Source organism: Electrophorus electricus, chromosome 15 (assembly GCF_041902795.1).
Source record: "Electrophorus electricus isolate QZ-2024a chromosome 15, ASM4190279v1, whole genome shotgun sequence".
Lineage (NCBI taxonomy): Eukaryota > Metazoa > Chordata > Actinopteri > Gymnotiformes > Gymnotidae > Electrophorus > Electrophorus electricus.
This window is the reverse complement of record NC_137511.1, coordinates 245,759-263,011: the sequence shown is the minus strand read 5'-3', so window position 1 is coordinate 263,011 and position 17,253 is coordinate 245,759. Positions and strand designations below refer to the sequence as shown.

General features: G+C 42.1%; 1 protein-coding gene across 9 annotated transcripts; it reads left to right on the top strand.

Annotated features, from left to right (window-relative positions):
- The first annotated feature begins 3,277 nt into the window (after positions 1–3,277).
- Positions 3,278–17,123, top strand: tbc1d12b (TBC1 domain family, member 12b). Of its 9 annotated transcripts, none has more exons than XM_081698097.1 (16): positions 3,278–3,689; positions 4,219–5,161; positions 6,057–6,168; positions 8,131–8,187; positions 9,184–9,305; positions 10,485–10,567; positions 10,778–10,895; positions 11,167–11,273; positions 11,962–12,042; positions 12,775–12,810; positions 13,663–13,757; positions 13,913–13,984; positions 14,306–14,434; positions 14,533–14,642; positions 14,856–15,114; positions 15,873–17,123. In XM_081698097.1, exons 2-16 carry the CDS (start codon positions 4,272–4,274, stop codon positions 15,939–15,941), a joined length of 2,340 nt encoding a protein of 779 aa, XP_081554223.1. In that variant the 5' UTR covers positions 3,278–3,689; positions 4,219–4,271; the 3' UTR covers positions 15,942–17,123. The 9 variants fall into 9 exon arrangements, with proteins under 9 accessions (XP_081554223.1, XP_081554222.1, XP_081554221.1 ...); XM_081698096.1 differs by having other exon boundaries at positions 4,169–5,161; XM_081698095.1 differs by having other exon boundaries at positions 3,278–3,722.
- Positions 17,124–17,253: the final 130 nt, after the last annotated feature.

Here is a 17,253-nt window from a genome sequence, read left to right as displayed (position 1 = left end):
GAAGAAAGTACCTTTCCATTGGCAGCATACAACATAATCAAAAACAGAACTTTGAACATGAACCTCCCATAGAAAACAAACATTGATTTGCCTGGAGTATTAGTTCATAATCTTTAGACATGAACACAGTGTTTGGGTTCTGATTCCCTCTGTAAGAGACTGTTAGAATAGGGAACATGTGGTCAATAGAAGGCCTGTGTTTGCAGGGTACCTGCTGTACCTTTTTCTGTCCATTGTCCATGACCCTTTTCTAAACCCAGGCAGTTATTACAAAGATTACAAATAGGCACAACAGACCATGTAACAGTAATTAATAATCTGGATAGTCATCAGCAAGAGTATTCCCCCTTAAATCTACTTCTTGAAGAAAAGCTTGCACTCAGCGTTGGTTGTCTTTGCAGATCTTTCAGATGAGTTACTCTAAATGTCTTTCATCAGCTATACCCACAAGAGGAAACCTGCCACATGTGTTCTAACATGCCACTTCATGACTGAATTGATTTTGTAATGAAAGTACAACCCTACTCAAGATTTGCATTGACATATAACAAAGTACACTTGATGGCGAGGCTAAAGTTGACACTTCGTTTGTGTTATTTTTTTATGCTTTAAAAAAGGCAAGATTACTCATGTTGAAATACAGATAATTTTTTAAAGAGCAGTTTTATGGTAATTTTAATCCCACCAATGTGTAATATGATGATGTAATCAATGTCAATATGCCAGTATGTCATCTGTGAAAGAACAAATGACATTTAGAATAAATAAGAGTGGTGTGTGTCAAAAAAGTACAAGGTACATAAATTGCACCATGGATATAGAATTATTACAATAAATGAGTGCTTGCCTAAGAAAGCACCTGAGGAGCAGGGACTATAAGTGTGAAGCATTGGATCCACATTCCTGCTTAAAAATGTACACAAGTTACGACACTGTCATACACTAATGATTTAAGACTTTGGTGACATGGATATGCTGATATGTCCTTCTGAGGATGTTCTTCTGAGAGCTGAGGTGTGTCACTCACACTACCATCTTACAAGGATCATGTTACTGTGATTAGCAAAATCATTGCTGTGCATCTTCTAAATTATTTTCCTGTCTTCCTGTTTAGATTTTAAAACTGCATTGCCAATATTACCTAAGACTATTAATTACCTAAGACTATTAAGTATTTACATAATAATACAGAGTGGTATCATATACATTTATATCTATGAACAGTCAAGTTAGTACAGAGAAAAATGGAACTGTGCAGTAGCACCAATTTTAATACAATGCAGTTATCAAGAACAGGTTTCACATTGGATTCAGGTTAGAATTATTCTCTTAATATATAGGAGTTCCAGACTGCCACATTATTATGTCAAAGTAAACAACACTAAACACTTAGGTGTAAATGATTACATGCACTGTTTAGAATGCAAACTATAGTAATAGCTGAGGTCATGACCAGCCAAACTGTTCCACCACTTGACCTGGAATGACATGGTATTTCCCCAGGCCATCTGAAGTGTACAGTGTTATGTTTAAGATATTTCTGCTTCACATTCAAACTGCACAAATGCAGGCAGCAGAATGTTTCTTTGGCTCCATGTCGTGGTGGATAGGACTTTGTCAGAAAGCAAGTCTTTGTCCTCATGGCTGTAGACTTTCTAGACAGTCATGTCTTGGTGGTATGACACCAGCTCGTTACTAAAAGTCACCCTCTCCACAGAACCAACTGCAGCCATGGCTATCCAATTTGTGTGGATCACTGTACTGTATTTGTCCTGTAACTGGTGCCAGTTTCCCTTTCACAGCACAAAAGAAATCAAAATCGAGATAGTCCAGGCTACCCCAATCATAATAAATACTCTTTATGTTCACAACAGTAATGGCTTGCAGTGGTCCAATATCTATCCAAACTTTTAATGCAAAGGTTGAAGAAAGAAATCATCGTATGTAGCCTATTGGAACTTCAAATAAGATAAGATCTTTTGCCAGATTATCTGAAGAGATAAAAAAAAAAACTTGCCTATCAGGAAATTCTTGTGATCCTTAAGTTTCATTTAGGCCCAGCACAGGAAATCCTTGTCATATACCTTAGTCTAGTAATGAGACTTTGCACTGAGCGCACAATGATAAAAGTAATGAAACACTAAGAACACTTAACAATAGAGATCACAAAACAGGCAGAGAGGCCAGGATTTAACACACTGCTAGGAATCGCGATCAAGGAATGGATTACAATGACCAGCAAACACATAGCAAGATGGCACCGGTGAGGTCGGCTGCCGTCACGACTGCTCCGTCCACACCTGGCACTTTTTTCGCTCTTTTCGCTATCTTTTTCGCTCTTTTCGCTCTTCCTGCTACCCCTGACTTCTCCGCAGCCCTTCTCTACACACCACGGCACGTATCTCGTACAGCAGAGTATTCTCCACCATTTCACTGCGTGTTGTACTGTGTATGACTATGTATGTGACAAATAAACCAAACTTGAAACTTGAAACAGATAGGGTTTAAATACACGTACAATGAGATTTGACAAGACACAGGTGCAACTCATGAGGGGCGGAGAAAATGAAACTAAGAAATGGAACCACAAGGAATTAAAGCAAAACAAAGACAAGAGACAGGGAAACCATGACAACAAAGATGCTAGGTAGTGGCCAATCATTACAATTACCCTGACTGTCTACGCCTCCGCCAGCTACGCACCATTCGTGAGCTGCCAAAAGACAGTGTCTTACAAAGTTACTTTATGCTCTGATGTAGCTAGCCCTACCTAATATTTTTTTAAGCAAGTACAGGGCAATCTTTTAAAGTTACAAAATTAAATAGAAAGGTATACTGAAATTGTAAAATAGCCACAAAGAAAGTAGGCCTATAAAGAAAAAATGGCACACAAAAAGAAAAAAGAAAGAGTGAAGAACAGAACAATTGAGGACTCAATTCTCAGATCCTTAAGCAATTTTAGATTTGGCAGCACTTACACAGCTATGAGAAGCATGTAGAAATGGTAGGGGCTTTCTGAAGAGGGTGAAAACAGAGTAGGTATGTGGTAGAGTGGGCATGTCGCAAACTGGTGGTTCAGGATAATCAGGTATGCATGAAGGCTGAGCAGAGACAGCATTGCTATGTTTGGTATGGGGCACCCTGCTATTTATACCTGTAGGTGCAACTAAGAAGTGTTCTTTCTCGCAAAAGGCCTGAATATGCACCTACTTTGAAAAAAAGCACACAGAGGCTACATAATTTGCCTATTCATGCCATTTATTTATTTATTTATTCTGATTCTTGATTTCCAGTCCTGGAAGGTATTAGGAGGTGAATTCAGTAATCTCCTTCACAACTGATCTGACTTAGCGTATGAAAACCAACTTTTAGGTGTACACAGGTGTGAATGCAATTCCAAAGATAAGATTTTATTTTTATTCAAACGAAAATGAAGCTTTCCATTTGTCACCTTATTGCTTCAGGGTAAAAATGTACATTTATGCTTTCAAATTAATTATCCCAAATGATCCTTAATTGTGTTTCATCAGTATATTTTTCATTGAACATTCTACAACGTCAAGCTGCAATACACACGAATCAGCAGCAGAGGGCGCAGAGCCGTCTTCTCCTTCTCTGAGAAGACGTCATTGGCCTTTGAAGATGGCTGGAGAGGGGAGAGGTAGCTGGACACCCGCTGAACCGCGAAGGTCTAGTGTAGCTCACTGACATTGCTTTGAACGGTAGTTATTTTACACACACGCCACGCGGTTCTGGTTTTTATATTTGGCGGAGTTTTCACGATGGTAAAAAAGAGGATGTAATAATTATACATTTGCTTTTTGTTGTAGAACCAAGCGTGGACTAATGACACGGAAAGGAACGAGAGTGGAGCTGCAAAGATAGCTTAGCTTATTTTAGCTTAGCTTAGTTTAGTTTAGTTTAGTTTAGCTAAACTAATCTAGCACTGTCGAGACTAAGCCGATACTGGGTTTTATGCTGTGAACGCGGAATAAACAGCCTATCTCGGAAATCACTGATCCTGCTACCGAGTTGCTGCAGTAACTGGATAGCTAACACAGGCTATGTCTGTAGCTACCTTGTCACATATCGCTCGCTAACCTACCTAGAGGTAGTTGGCTGGATATTCTCAAACCGGACTAGCGAAGTGTGATTGCTTTTGTTACAGGTTTCTCACCCATCGGGATCCAAAAGATCTCTAAAGAAATGTCATTTCAGATCGAGGTGGTCATGCCATCCTTGACGGGTTCACCGAGTCACAGAGAAAGCTAATGGTTGAATCAGCCGCTGGAGACAGAGGTGCTGAGGAAGGGAGACCTCCGTACGCTGATGTTCCAGAGAAGCGAGAGGACATGGACGAGCTGCACCCTCAGGCTGCTTCCCCGCACAAAACCCGACATGGCTCGACTGGAAAGGAGAGATGGCATGACCGTGCTGTACTGCGCCCTAGTACCGGAGATCCATGTGAAGAAGCCCGACCTGACTGCCCGAGTCAGGCGAGCGTAACGAAGCTCCCGAACGGAAATGTGAACTGCTTCTCCACCTGTGACGAGTCTACTTCTCCTTTATGCTGCTCTTCCCGTAAATACAGCAGAGCAGTAGTTAACGGGGAATTATTTTCAGACTCTGACGGTGCAGCACAGTGTGTTGACGCGTTATCAGCTGTCCCATCCACTAGCTCTGTCTCGTGTACTTCGGATGCTCAACCAGTTCAAACAACCTCAGATGTGGGAGTAGCAATCCAGCAACAAGACAAAGATGAGATCAGGACTTCCAGCTCAGTGCATGGTTCCCATCCTTTGTTATATAGCCCAGCTCAAAGGGAAGCCAGCAGTGGAGGCCAGGAATCAGGAATTGCCTCCATTGACTGTTCCGCCCAAGCAGACTTAACCCCTAGGCCACATTTTTTCTGGTCCTTGTCTCAGAGCCCTTCCCTTGGCTCTGACCCCACTCCTCTGAGCCCCGAGGGTCAAGAGTGCTGCTCCGATCCACATGGGCAACACGACTTGACCTTTATGGACGTGAGCCTAATCTCCAGGAACACATATGAAATCAACCGACGCCAGAGCGCCCCAGATAACATCCCCGGAGTGCTAAGCGTAGCTGTCCCAGACCTGGCCCTGGGGCAGAAAAAGAATGGGCTTTCTGAGATTTTTGGCAGGTAAGAGCACCACCTAATGATGGATAACACAGCCTTGCCACTGAAGGCTGATGTAAACTAGTAGTCAGCTCATGGACATTAGCTTTGTCTGTCAGAGGAGGCATGCTAATGAGAAACACAAGGCTGGAACCCAGGCCATAGTCATGCACATGCACATGCACATGACATACTCTGCTGCGGGCGCTTTGGGCATGGGGCCCACTGAAGGGTTGCTAATGTGGCCCAGAACGGCTGCACTCAGAGCTGAAGTGCTTGGACATATGGAGCTGTGTATATATGTACATGTCCTTTTATTTGTGTGTTCAGTCCACTGCTGCCCCAACCAGGAACCCTTTCTGGCCATTTTATTTATCGGCTTGGTTAGTGTGTTCAGGTGAGGTGCATTGAGGTTCAGTTGATGACTAAATATGCAAAAACTGGCAGTAGATATGGTTAAAGTTCATGAGACTGCTTTTGGTGTGTAGCAATGGTTCACTGGGAAACAAAACAATGTGTGGAGTGCAGAACAAAAAAGGCTTACGAGTTACTGGATGGTGTTTTGCAGTTTTCAGGCTAGAAGCTTATATAGGTCAGAGTAAATAGCTATGCTGCGTTTAACTTCTGGCTTCACAGTGCTTTAGCTGCGTGTAGAGCTGGGCCGTCGAGCTGCATTACCTTTTTTTTTTTTTTTTAATTGGGTCTGTTTACTTGTTTTGCCAAATGTGATTTCATGAATACAGTTTATTTATTTATTTACTTTGCATATTTATTTATTGACTGACTTCCATACCTACCTATCTGCTTGCTTTCTTACCTAAAGCAGGCTTGGGGTAAAACATCAAAGAAGTCAGAGTGCAGTGTTTGGCAGTCACAGTATGACAGTTTGACAGATGCGCTCTGGTTGTTTCTTCGCCAGGGGCCTCTTCTCCCGGAGGCAGAGGGAAGCTCATAGTGCTCCGGGCTGGAAGCTGTTTGGCAAAGTCCCACCGAGAGAGAGCACCCCCAAAGACTCCAGGACCATTCAGCAGGTCTGCTGCCTAACTGCTAGGACTTCATTTACAGTGGTGACCACAGGAAAGCTGAAGCAAGTCGCACATCTGAAAAAAACATTTTGTTTCATGTGTACTATTTTGTAAAGTGAAGTAATTTGTTAATTTATTTGTAACTTAAATGGGCTAAACTTGAACTTAATCTACCGTCTGTTAACACAAACAAAAATATCAGTGTACTTATTATAGAATACAAAATTAATTCTACAGACATAGCAGGCAAGATATTTAAATGCACAAATGTCAAACACATTTTGTAGAACGCTCATGATTTTTTCTGTTGAAAGTATTAGTAAATTAACCTGTAAACTATTGCAATTCTTTGTTTCAGGGATGGGACTATTTTCACTCATGGAAGAATTTATTTAGAGCCATGGTTACCGTGATAGTAACCATAACTTTCACAATTTTCTTCATGAGTTAAAAACACATAAAATATATAAAACCTATTACAGACAGCTTTAGTAAGAGATTCTATAACTCTAGGCTCATGGCTGAAGCAATTTGCTAGGGTTATTGTGAATAGAGATTTAGTTATAATTAGCCCAGAATATATCCCTTTTAATGTCTTATAGTTTATTTAATAACTTGATTTCTTGGTTTTTAGTTTAGCTCTTGAATGAGGTGACAGTGTACCGGCAATTTGGAAGAGGAAATGCAAGGCGAGTGTAGGCTGTGTTTTGGTGCATTGGTGATACTGGTCAGTAATTGTTGTTTTAGACAAAGTAAAGTTTCAGTCTGTTTTGGTTTTGTATAACCTGTTAACATTAGTGCAGTAACTAATGGCACTTACGAGTTCTTACGAGTTTTGACTATTATCAAATCATGCTCATTATTTTCACATCCTGATCTTTCCAAAGGACAGCATTCATTTTAGGACGGCACATAAACTGCGTTGGTCAAACTAGCCTTCAGAAGTTCTTTTCTGCACCAGAGGTGCTGAAACTTGAGGATTATGCCTGTGCAAGCCAGGAACAGAGCAGTAAAAGGGCCAGCAGTGTGATGAATGTTTTTGCTGATTTCACTTCTCTTTTCAAGTATTACATTTGAGTGCAGATACAAAATGTCCCAACATGTCAGAAAATACATTTGAGCATGTTTTGGATTTTTGTGGCAGGTGGTGACTGCATGCATTGGGGGGAATTTGTAGATTTATGAGTGTGTAAAATGAGCAATAGGTGCATCTGAATCATGGGCCTGAAGCCCAGCTTATCCATCTTTCTGTGAGTGTGTGTGTGTCTCTGTCTGTGTCTCTGCGTGTCTTTTTCTGTCCTCATGTGCTTCTTTGTCTGTCTGCATCTGTGTGTGCATGTTCTTATCTGTCTGTATGTGTGTGTCTATGTGTGGGTATATGCATGCATACAAATGCATGTGTTGACTTAAGTCTCTGCATTTAGGCTTTGTCCCATTTGTATACACAAGTGTAGCTGTGTCCTCTTCTACTTTGAGTGTGAGTGTGTTCTACTTCTTTAGTCCCAAGGCCAGCATCACACTATGTCTGCCTCCTGCCCTTATCTGTGTTCTCCTCCAGACGAACGCAGTGCCAGACCTGGCCCCAAGGCCTTTTAATTCACCCTGAGCCACCTAACGCTAGTGCACTCAAGTGACCTCATAAGTGTGAGAGAAAAGGTGTTCCTGTCATGAGTTAATGCACTACATCATCCCGGCCGCACAAAGGCCTCCACGTGAGACTAAGGCAGTGTCGAGAGATGCTTCACCCGCCAGTTCTTGTGGTGAATGAAAGGTCATAGAGTCCAGTTGGCGTTATGCAAATAAAATCATGCAAATTGGTGACTTCTGGCGTTTGTTCATTGCTGGTGGTGTTAACTATCTGGGTTGATGCACAGATCTAAGGTGATTCTTTTCATCAACAGACTTGGGCTTTTGACTTTTTTTTTTTTTTTCTTTCATGAGTACCATGTCTCCTTTCTCTTTCTTCAGGACAGTAACCCAGGCAATCTCACATCTGTATCAACACCCAACCTGTTAAATGCAGGGGTATGCCTTTCTTCCTCTCCCACTCTCTCATCTGTGGAGCACTGCAGTGTCATGCGTCATTCCAGCCTTTCACATGCACTTTGCCTGCTTATATGCTTAACTGGATGCTGTGCACTCCTGCACTTGCAGCATACATTACTAACACTTGCACACTCCTGCACTTGCCTTGCCAGGAAGTCATCTTGCTAGTTTGTTAAAAAATGAATAAAACACATGAGACATCTTAGTCATAATCAGCTGTGGTGATGCTGAAACTGAAACTCAGTTCTGCTTTGCTGCCATTTCTGCATTAATTTTTAAGTACTTTCCTGCCTATGATATCCTTATGTATGTTAATACTATGTTACGTCACGTAAGACATTTATTTTGTAATGACAACAGACTTTCCGCTGATATTAGGTTGCTACTGTATGTCTTGTACTTTTAACACTCATGCTCAGCTATTATCTGCTTGGGGAATAAACCCTTATGATCAGTATAGCCATTGATTCCTCTGGCAGCATCTTGGAAAGCTCGCTCTTGTGCTGTTTTTCAGCCAGCCAGTGATGTGGGATTGTAGCTGTGCTCTGGATGTCTTGAAACATGTGGAGAATAGGGAACTGTGTCTTGCCACACATTCATATAAAACCTCATCTGGGTTCTCGCTAATGAGTTTCACAACTGCTAGAATTCTTTGAGGAGCTGGAGTGTGTGAAGCCACCCCGTTAAACTCTAAACCACATCCTCTTTATTGAACACACAGCACCCATGATCCTTGTCTCGCCGTATTTATTGAAATTACATATAAGCTACATCCCTTGGAGCCCCAGCCAGCCTTGTGATTTTGATTCCAGTCAGCCATTTGTTTAGGTGTTTTTTGCTGCATTTGCATTTCACTACTTTCCAAGTTATGTCCAAAGCTGTTGCAGAACTTTCATCCTTTGACATCCATTCATTTGATCCTTCTTTGCTAAAGTCATAATGGATATTAAATATTTGTTTTTGTAATATCTGCAGGAGTATGAAGCTAAGACAAGCAAAGCAGGCCACAGTCCACCCCAGCCCACTTCAGGACGACGCAAGAATCTGCAGTTTGAACCCCTGTCCACCACAGCACTCATATTAGAAGAGCGGCCAGCGTAAGTGTCTAGGACTAGTCCTGTCAGCCATTTTTTTGTGAAATGACTCTGATGCCCATAATTTCTGCAACTCCAGTTATTTCCACCATCTGGATTTGGTCACTATTCGGTCATTATTTAAATTGCCTACATTTTCTTGGGTAGTTGGTAAAACTCATAGCACTCATCATATGTGCTGGCGTTAGACCTGTGTGGCATACATTGTTAGAGACTGCATTGTCTTCAGGGCTATATCAGGAGACTACACAGCGCTATGTGTGTCCTTGCAGGTCACTCTATTTCATGCCCTGCCAGCTTGTGCTTGGCCTCCTCTCCTGGCAGGATAAGGCGTGGTGAGCGGTGTAGTCTGGAGACCAGTGAGGGAGATCACTTCACACAAACAAAGGGCTAAAAATAGGCCTGGGCCCCTGGCGATAGAGCTTGTGTTTCACCACGTGAGCCTCCTAGGTCGCCTCTCTGCTGCTTTCCCCTGCAGGATTAAGATTAAGTATGGATGAATGGTAAAACAGGAGAGCAGGAGACATGCAGACAAAAAAGTGTGACTGATGCTCTGAATACCAAAATTTGTTTGTTTTGAATGTTCAGGTTTGAGGCTTATAATGTGAAGTATATGCTATAAATGCATTATTAGTAAAGACAGTGTGGATATCCTGGAATGATAACACTTTCTCTGCCACGACTGGTATTTCATAAGCAAATATTGAATGGCCAAGTAGCATATGGAGGTAAGTAGTTGATGTAATTGTCTGCATGTATGGTGCAGATGTTACCATCCATCCCTGGTGATGAGAATATTGCAGATCTTTATTATGTAGGTTACCTCAGGAATGTGATCAAAACTAGCAACTCATAGATTAATGGAGAACAATAACTGACTTGCAGGTATGATTGACCAATGGAGAGAAGATTGGCAACTTGTGAGACATGTTAATGCATTCTCTGCTGGCTATGATCTGACCTGACACAGTTCAAATTGGAAATGTTATAGATTGGTGAGAAATGGGGCAGCCAGATTATCTACAATTGTTTCATCCTGCCAAATAGTGAAGCTTTAGATAATGGTGGAATTACAATAGAGCAGAGGTCTTGACCTGGATTATATCTGAAAAGGGAACACACTGAATCTACTGATGTTCTTTTCTGGTGGGTGCAGACTAAGTGTGTTTACTTCCTTCTCAGCAACCTTCCTGCGAAGCCTGAAGAGGAAGCTCAGCGCCACCGTCAGGAATACAACGAGATGGTAGCCGAAGCCAAGAAGAGGGGTAACCGCATTTTACTTGTTTTGCTCAACTGACACACATGCTTCACTCTGCTCTCGGCCTCTGTTCCTACACTATGGCCTCCCCTGGCATAAAGCTAGCCAGCATTGCTCCTTTTTGCATCATCCATTGTTTGTTTTAGCATGTATCAAAGTAAGTTGGCGTTAGCGGTCTTAACACAGGCTGCTGGTTAATGAGTGGTTGTGTGTGTAGAGCTGAAGGAGGCACAGAAGAAGAAGCAGCAAATGAAGGAACGTTTCAGGCAGGAGGAAAGCATCGCCAGCGCCATGGTGGTGTGGAACACAGAGATCCTGCCCAACTGGGACAGCATGTGAGTGGAACAACGCTGCCCCTTCACCTAGTGGGCTGGGAACCAAGTTAAACAACTGATATACATACACAGTAGTAGTCTTGTGACTTTAATAGCAAATAGAATCTGGTCACCATTATATGGTGTTGGGCTTTTTATTTTCCCACTGATATATATATTTTTTTATTTAAGGCACCACTGAAGATCTTGAACACATATTACAGACTTTATAATGAGCTCATGTTAACACACTAACCAGCCCTTTTTCACTCCTCCTTGCCGTGTGTCTCAGGCGTAGCACTAGGAAAGTTAAAGATCTGTGGTGGCAGGGTCTGCCACCCAATGTGCGGGGCCGAGTGTGGAGCCTAGCCATTGGGAATGATCTGAACATCACTGCAGGTATTCTCACACTGAAGAGCCTGTGGAGAAGTTATGTGGAATCTATTAGAGAATTGTTTTTCTAGTCAAAGTGAATATGTAACTCCTTGGGGCACTGCATGGAGACACTATTGTAAACACTTACTTTGCACCTGCACTCACTTCCCACATTAATAGACATGCCCTTAAATTTTATAAGCGCTCAATTGTGGGCCTGCAACTCTCTCTTCATTCTGTTTTCATGATTGGTTGGTTTCAGACCACAAAACCACTTCTGATTGGTTATTGTTTGGGCAGTGAGCTATTCTTAATGCAGCATCAATATTGACATGGTAATTGTATGGTTGTGGGTGTTTAGCTGGGCACAACAGTAATGCTATGGATTCACATTTCTGTAGGGGTCAAAAAACATGAGTACAACCTAAAAAATGGATGGATTTCTACTGTCCAGAGTCATTTAAAAAATAAATTATTCAGATGAATTAGTGTACACTTGCTAATATCTTGCCTTAATGTGCCAAGGTAATTTGTAGTATTTTGCTTGCCTAAGGGCAATCATTATTGTTGAACCCTACGATCTCTCTCACCAGCCAACAGTAGTCCTGTTCTCTGCACTGTTTTCTCTTCAAAATGAATTTTTACCTGCTTTCCATTTGTTTGAACATAATGCAAAAAAAGATGCAAAGGTGTTCTCCAAACCCCTTTCCAGAGCTCTATGAGATCTTTCTCTCCCGAGCCAAGGAGCGCTGGAAGACCTTCAGAGAGGTGGGCTGCGAGGCTGAAGCAGAGGGTACGTCTGGTCTATACAGGAGCCAACCTTACGAGAGCGCTAACTGCATCCGTTTACCCTCTCAGAATGGGTGCCAGTACCCTTTCATGTCCCTCTGATAAGCCTTTCAGCTAGCATTTTATCTTTGTGATCTTTATTATTGTTGTTGTTGATGTTTCCATTTATACAGCACATTTTTAAAATTCAAGGACGCTTCACAGACAGACGTCAGCTTTAGATCTTATCTCGTTACACACCAGGCTAGCCAGCGCCAGGCGAGTTTGGCAGCTGTACTCCCTGTGCTTTCCTCCATTTCCTCCTCAATCCACTGGCCTCATGCAGCTGGTAAACATGTTTTAGGAGGATCTGGGAGGGTGGATGAGCAGTTGGCTGAGCTGATGGTCTTTAGCTTCCCCTCCCCCTTACATGTGTTCTTGATCTTAACATCAGTTCTTCAACTTGGAAAAACATTTCCAAAGACTCTTCCTGTAGTTCATATCACTGTTCGGGTTGAAAGCTTTTGCAGAATATTTAAACATCAAATATCTGAAACCTGTTTATTGCAAGTGTTAGCATTCATTATCTACTGCACTGTCAAACTCAAAATAGACTTTGAAGTTCTAGATGTTTGACAGTTGCTTTCTCGTTCATTGTTATTTTTGACTTTAGGACTTAAATCATGCCATAGCATGGCCCAATAGTGTAGATAATTTTAAAATAGTTTTACAATGTTTGTCAAATGCTTTATTTCAGAGACTACCTGTCACAGACTTCTGAGTGCAGTTACAGGTGCAAAACATTTACAACCATGTGCATAAAAACAGCTGTCTTACTTGCTTGGGTTATTTTCTGAATTATTAATTAGTATTTCAATGTACTTGCAACACATTTTAACAATAAGTCACTATTTTAACTAAAGGGTTACAGAAACAAAATTATTGCAATGTAAGTAGAAATGTTGATTCTGTACTGATGTGAATCTGAATCCATGTTGATTTGCATACTGATAGAGGTGGCACAGAAATCTGAACGTTCATACTGAATGTTCAGGACATTCAAAAAAGTAGCTGAACAGAACTGAAACGTAATTCATAAATGCTGAAAAACAATTTTAATTATCCTGAATACTGAAAGAAAATCTTTGAGCTTTGCTCTGAAAAGTTCATCTAACTGAAGTCAGGGCTCACAGCCCAACCTTTTGTTACTCATTAATCAGTCAACAAAACTGTTTAGACCAAGGAATTCCCATCTCTTAACGAGGCAGAGTCTGTGCTGAGCTAGGCTTCACCAGCTCTGGCGTGTGGCTTTGGCACTGAGCGTGAGGTAAAGCCACTGCCCTTTAGCCCGTCAGCAACCCAGAACTCAGAGTGCGCTACTAAGGGTTTTAAGCTCCAGCTGCCCTGCTGTGTTCATAATGAACTCTGCTTTCCCCTTTGTGAACAGAAACACCACAGGTATTACATACCATCTAAACACTGACATCTGATTAGTTAATAGTCCCCTTTGACTTGTCGTGCTTTCCCAACTCAGGAAAACGTCAGTTATTGCATACTCTGGAAAGTCTGTAATATTGCTGTGTATTCGTGTATTAGTCTGAAGGTAGGAATGTGACAGGTCATGGTGTTGCGATGTTCACCACAGACAGCGGTGCGTCCATGGCAGACCGTGAGTCCAGCCTGGATCTCATCAAGCTGGACATTTCACGCACATTCCCCTCACTATACATCTTCCAGAAGGTACATTTGCTCATCTCTTACCAGGAAGTGGGAGTGGGAGGAGTGTGTATCCTCACATCTTCACAAGACCTTTCTCCTCAGCCTGGCTGTGTCCTGGCTGTTGAGGTTTGTGGCTACAGCCTCTCACCTCCCTTTCCGTTCTGCTTGTGTTCCAGGGTGGGCCATACCATGACCTCCTCCACAGTGTGCTTGGAGCTTACACCTGTTACCGACCCGATGTTGGATATGTGGGTATTGCTTTATAATGAAATGGTTAAGAAGGAAAACTGCTATGATTCTACTTTCCATATAATGGGATGCAGTAAGATGGATATGTGTAAGCAGGGAACGCCTTTCCCACCTTGCTAAGCCTGCATATGCATGTTTGTCATGCTGCGTGCATGTGTGTTTTGCAACCCGTTTGTCGGGTGTTTCTGTGTGCTGTAGGCCTATGTATGTAATGTGCAGTGTGTTTGTTGTTTGTAGGCTGTTCACTGTGTTCGAGTGTATGCTCGTGATGCAGGCTGTTCTCAGCATATGATGAGCTGTTTGTGCTGTACTGCTTGCAGGTCCAGGGAATGTCCTTCATCGCTGCCGTGCTGATCCTGAATCTGGAGGAGGCTGATGCATTCATCGCCTTCGCCAATCTTCTTAACAAACCTTGTCAGATGGCTTTCTTCAGAGTGGACCACGAACTGGTACTGTCTGTTAACTCACTGACTTCTCATTTTTGCAAGGGGGGTTGGGGGTGAGCTGGTGTGGTTTCACTGCTGTCATACTGCTAATTTCCCTCTAGATGCTGAAGTACTTTGCAGCTTTTGAGGTTTTCTTTGAGGAAAATCTCCCCCGACTGTTCAGTCATTTTAAGAGCTCTGGCCTCACCCCAGACCTCTACCTGATTGACTGGTGAGTAGTTGGCCCTAATACTACAGTAACTTTTATTGTCCTAAGCAATAAAACTACCTAACTCACTAACTGGCCTCAGGGTTCTAATGTGGGATCATATAATCAACTTTCTAAATATAGTCCTCTACTTATATACATATTTTTATATCTTAGCCTGTTCAAAAAACCATCAGCCTGTGTGCTAACTCTGTGTGCATGCGCACATGCCCACAGGATCTTTACGCTCTACAGCAAGTCCCTGCCCCTGGATGTAGCATGCCGCGTGTGGGACGTGTTCTGCCGCGACGGGGAAGAGTTCCTGTTCCGCACAGGCCTCGGCATGCTGCGTCTGTACGAGGACACGCTCCTGTGCATGGACTTCATCCATGTTGCCCAGTTCCTTACACGCCTGCCTGACGACGTCTCTGCTGAGCGCCTGTTCGCCAGCATCGCCTGCACGCAGATGACCAGCGGCAACCGCAAGTGGAGCCAGGTTGGTTAGTCCCTCTGTGGTGAGTCAGCACTGGCTTCCCAGGTGACTCTGGAGCAGCCTGGGGTGAGTTAGCAATAGGATGTTAGCACTGAGCTTGATCATGGGGCTTTGTAGTTATTCATTCTGAGTTCTGATTTAATGGGCAATCTTAATAAGCTGCATATCGTGTTCTTTATTAGGGCAGTGGGCAGTGATAGCTCAATAGTTAAGGTACTTGACTGGTTCAACCAAGTTGCTTGTTCAAGCCCCGCCACTGTTGGGCCCCTGAGCAAGGCCCTTAACCGTCAATTACTCAAGTTGTGTTCAGTCAGAATTGTAAGATACTTTGGATAAAAGTGTCAGATAAATGCTGGTAAAGGTGGTTATGCTCTACATGGTTTAGACACTAGGTGGTTATGCTCTGTTTTAGTGGACCAGCTCTGTGAGTTTGCCTGGTGTACCACGGTGTGGTTAAGATGTCATTACAGATCTAACAGGGCAGAAATGCATGAACTGACTTGTGACAAGGTGGCGTCCTCTGACAGTGCAATGTTTTAAAGTGACTGACCTCTACAGTATAACCCAGTGTTTCTTTGTGGAGGTCATATGTGCTTGAGTTTATACACATGTGCATAAATATGTTGTATGTTTGCAATGGGTGTGGCTGAAACACCTGAAGTCGATAAGTAGGAGCAGGTGGCCACACACACCTGGCTGTATAATGTTCATCATCCCTTGCCTTGTACTAATTTCAGTATTTCTGCTGCTTTCTGTTTTAGGTGTTTAGTGCACTAATGAAGGACAAAGAAATGGACAAGAGTGGCAGTCCTTGTCTGAAAAGCTCCTGACCCGTTCCTGATCAACCTCAGGCTTTTATCATTTACGCTGTCTCTTCATAGTTTTTAATTATGCCAGTGGGATAAATCAAAGCTTATTAATTTATAAAAATGAGACCCACTTTGAAGACTGAAGTGAAACTGGTTTTCTCTGAAACAGCTGCCAGTATTACAGAAGTGGGAACAATATAACTGTGGGTTTGTAGCTGTAGAACATTAAAACTTAAATTTACAAATTTCTGGGGCAAAAAAGGATTGATATGCTTTCATACATGCTTCCACCAGAAAACATGTTCTACCAGCTTCCTATTGTACTGTACTTAAGACCAGCAGTTAGGTAGGTGTGTGTGTGTGTGTGTGTGTGTGTGTGTGTGTGTGTGTGTGTGCGCACACACTGAGGGGGGCACTTTGAGATTACTTTCCTATGAAGAAAAGATTCCTCAGAAATGTTACATCAGTACCTGGTGCATTATAACAAATGAACCAATACAAATGTATATCTTTAATGTTATATGATTATAGCTGCTTTCTTCTTTTAACATAGTGCACTTAAAACTGTGATGTGATGAAGGATATTGTTCTTAACACCAATGCTACTTTTAAATAACAATGCTTCAGGAGTAGGGGAAATACTTTATACACAACAACAAAAACAATGATTTTGTATAAAGATACTTTTTTGAGTGAGAACTCGGTGCAATCAATGTTTTAAAAGCAGTTAAGCTTTGCAGAAAGATTTATATGCTTGTTGCAGTGAGTTATCCTTTTCCACACTTCTAGGTTTTTCCATCCAAATGGCCATATAACAGTTTTGTTTAGTTTGTGGTAAAGGTACTTTTTCAGTGGTGGACTGAGACACTAAATTATCAAAATGCTTAAATGGTCAAATGGACTTCTGTTCTGACTTACTCGTGTTGTTTTTTTTTCCTTCTGTCAGATTTTGTGGGGTTTTTTTGTTTGTTTGTTTTTTGTCCATATTGTTTTCTTGTAAGATTTAAGGTGCATTTCTTTAGGCTGTTCTGCACTGGATTCCTGATTTATTTTCTAACCTGGAGATTGTCTGTCTTGAATTTCTTTTCTACTTACACCATCCCTTTTATTGTACAGTTTTCATACACATTGAGGAGAATTGTAAATATATGATGAAGTGAATACCACTACTGTAGAATACATGTAAATAAACCTAGTAGTGGACATGTTTTGCTAGCCTGTCTTTTAAGGTACATGCCTTGTAAGAAGCCTCTTGTGTTGGCCCCATTCTCAGAAGTGTGTAATGACTGAGTGACATGTTCGCTATGACTCATCCAGACCGTTAGGGGGCGAT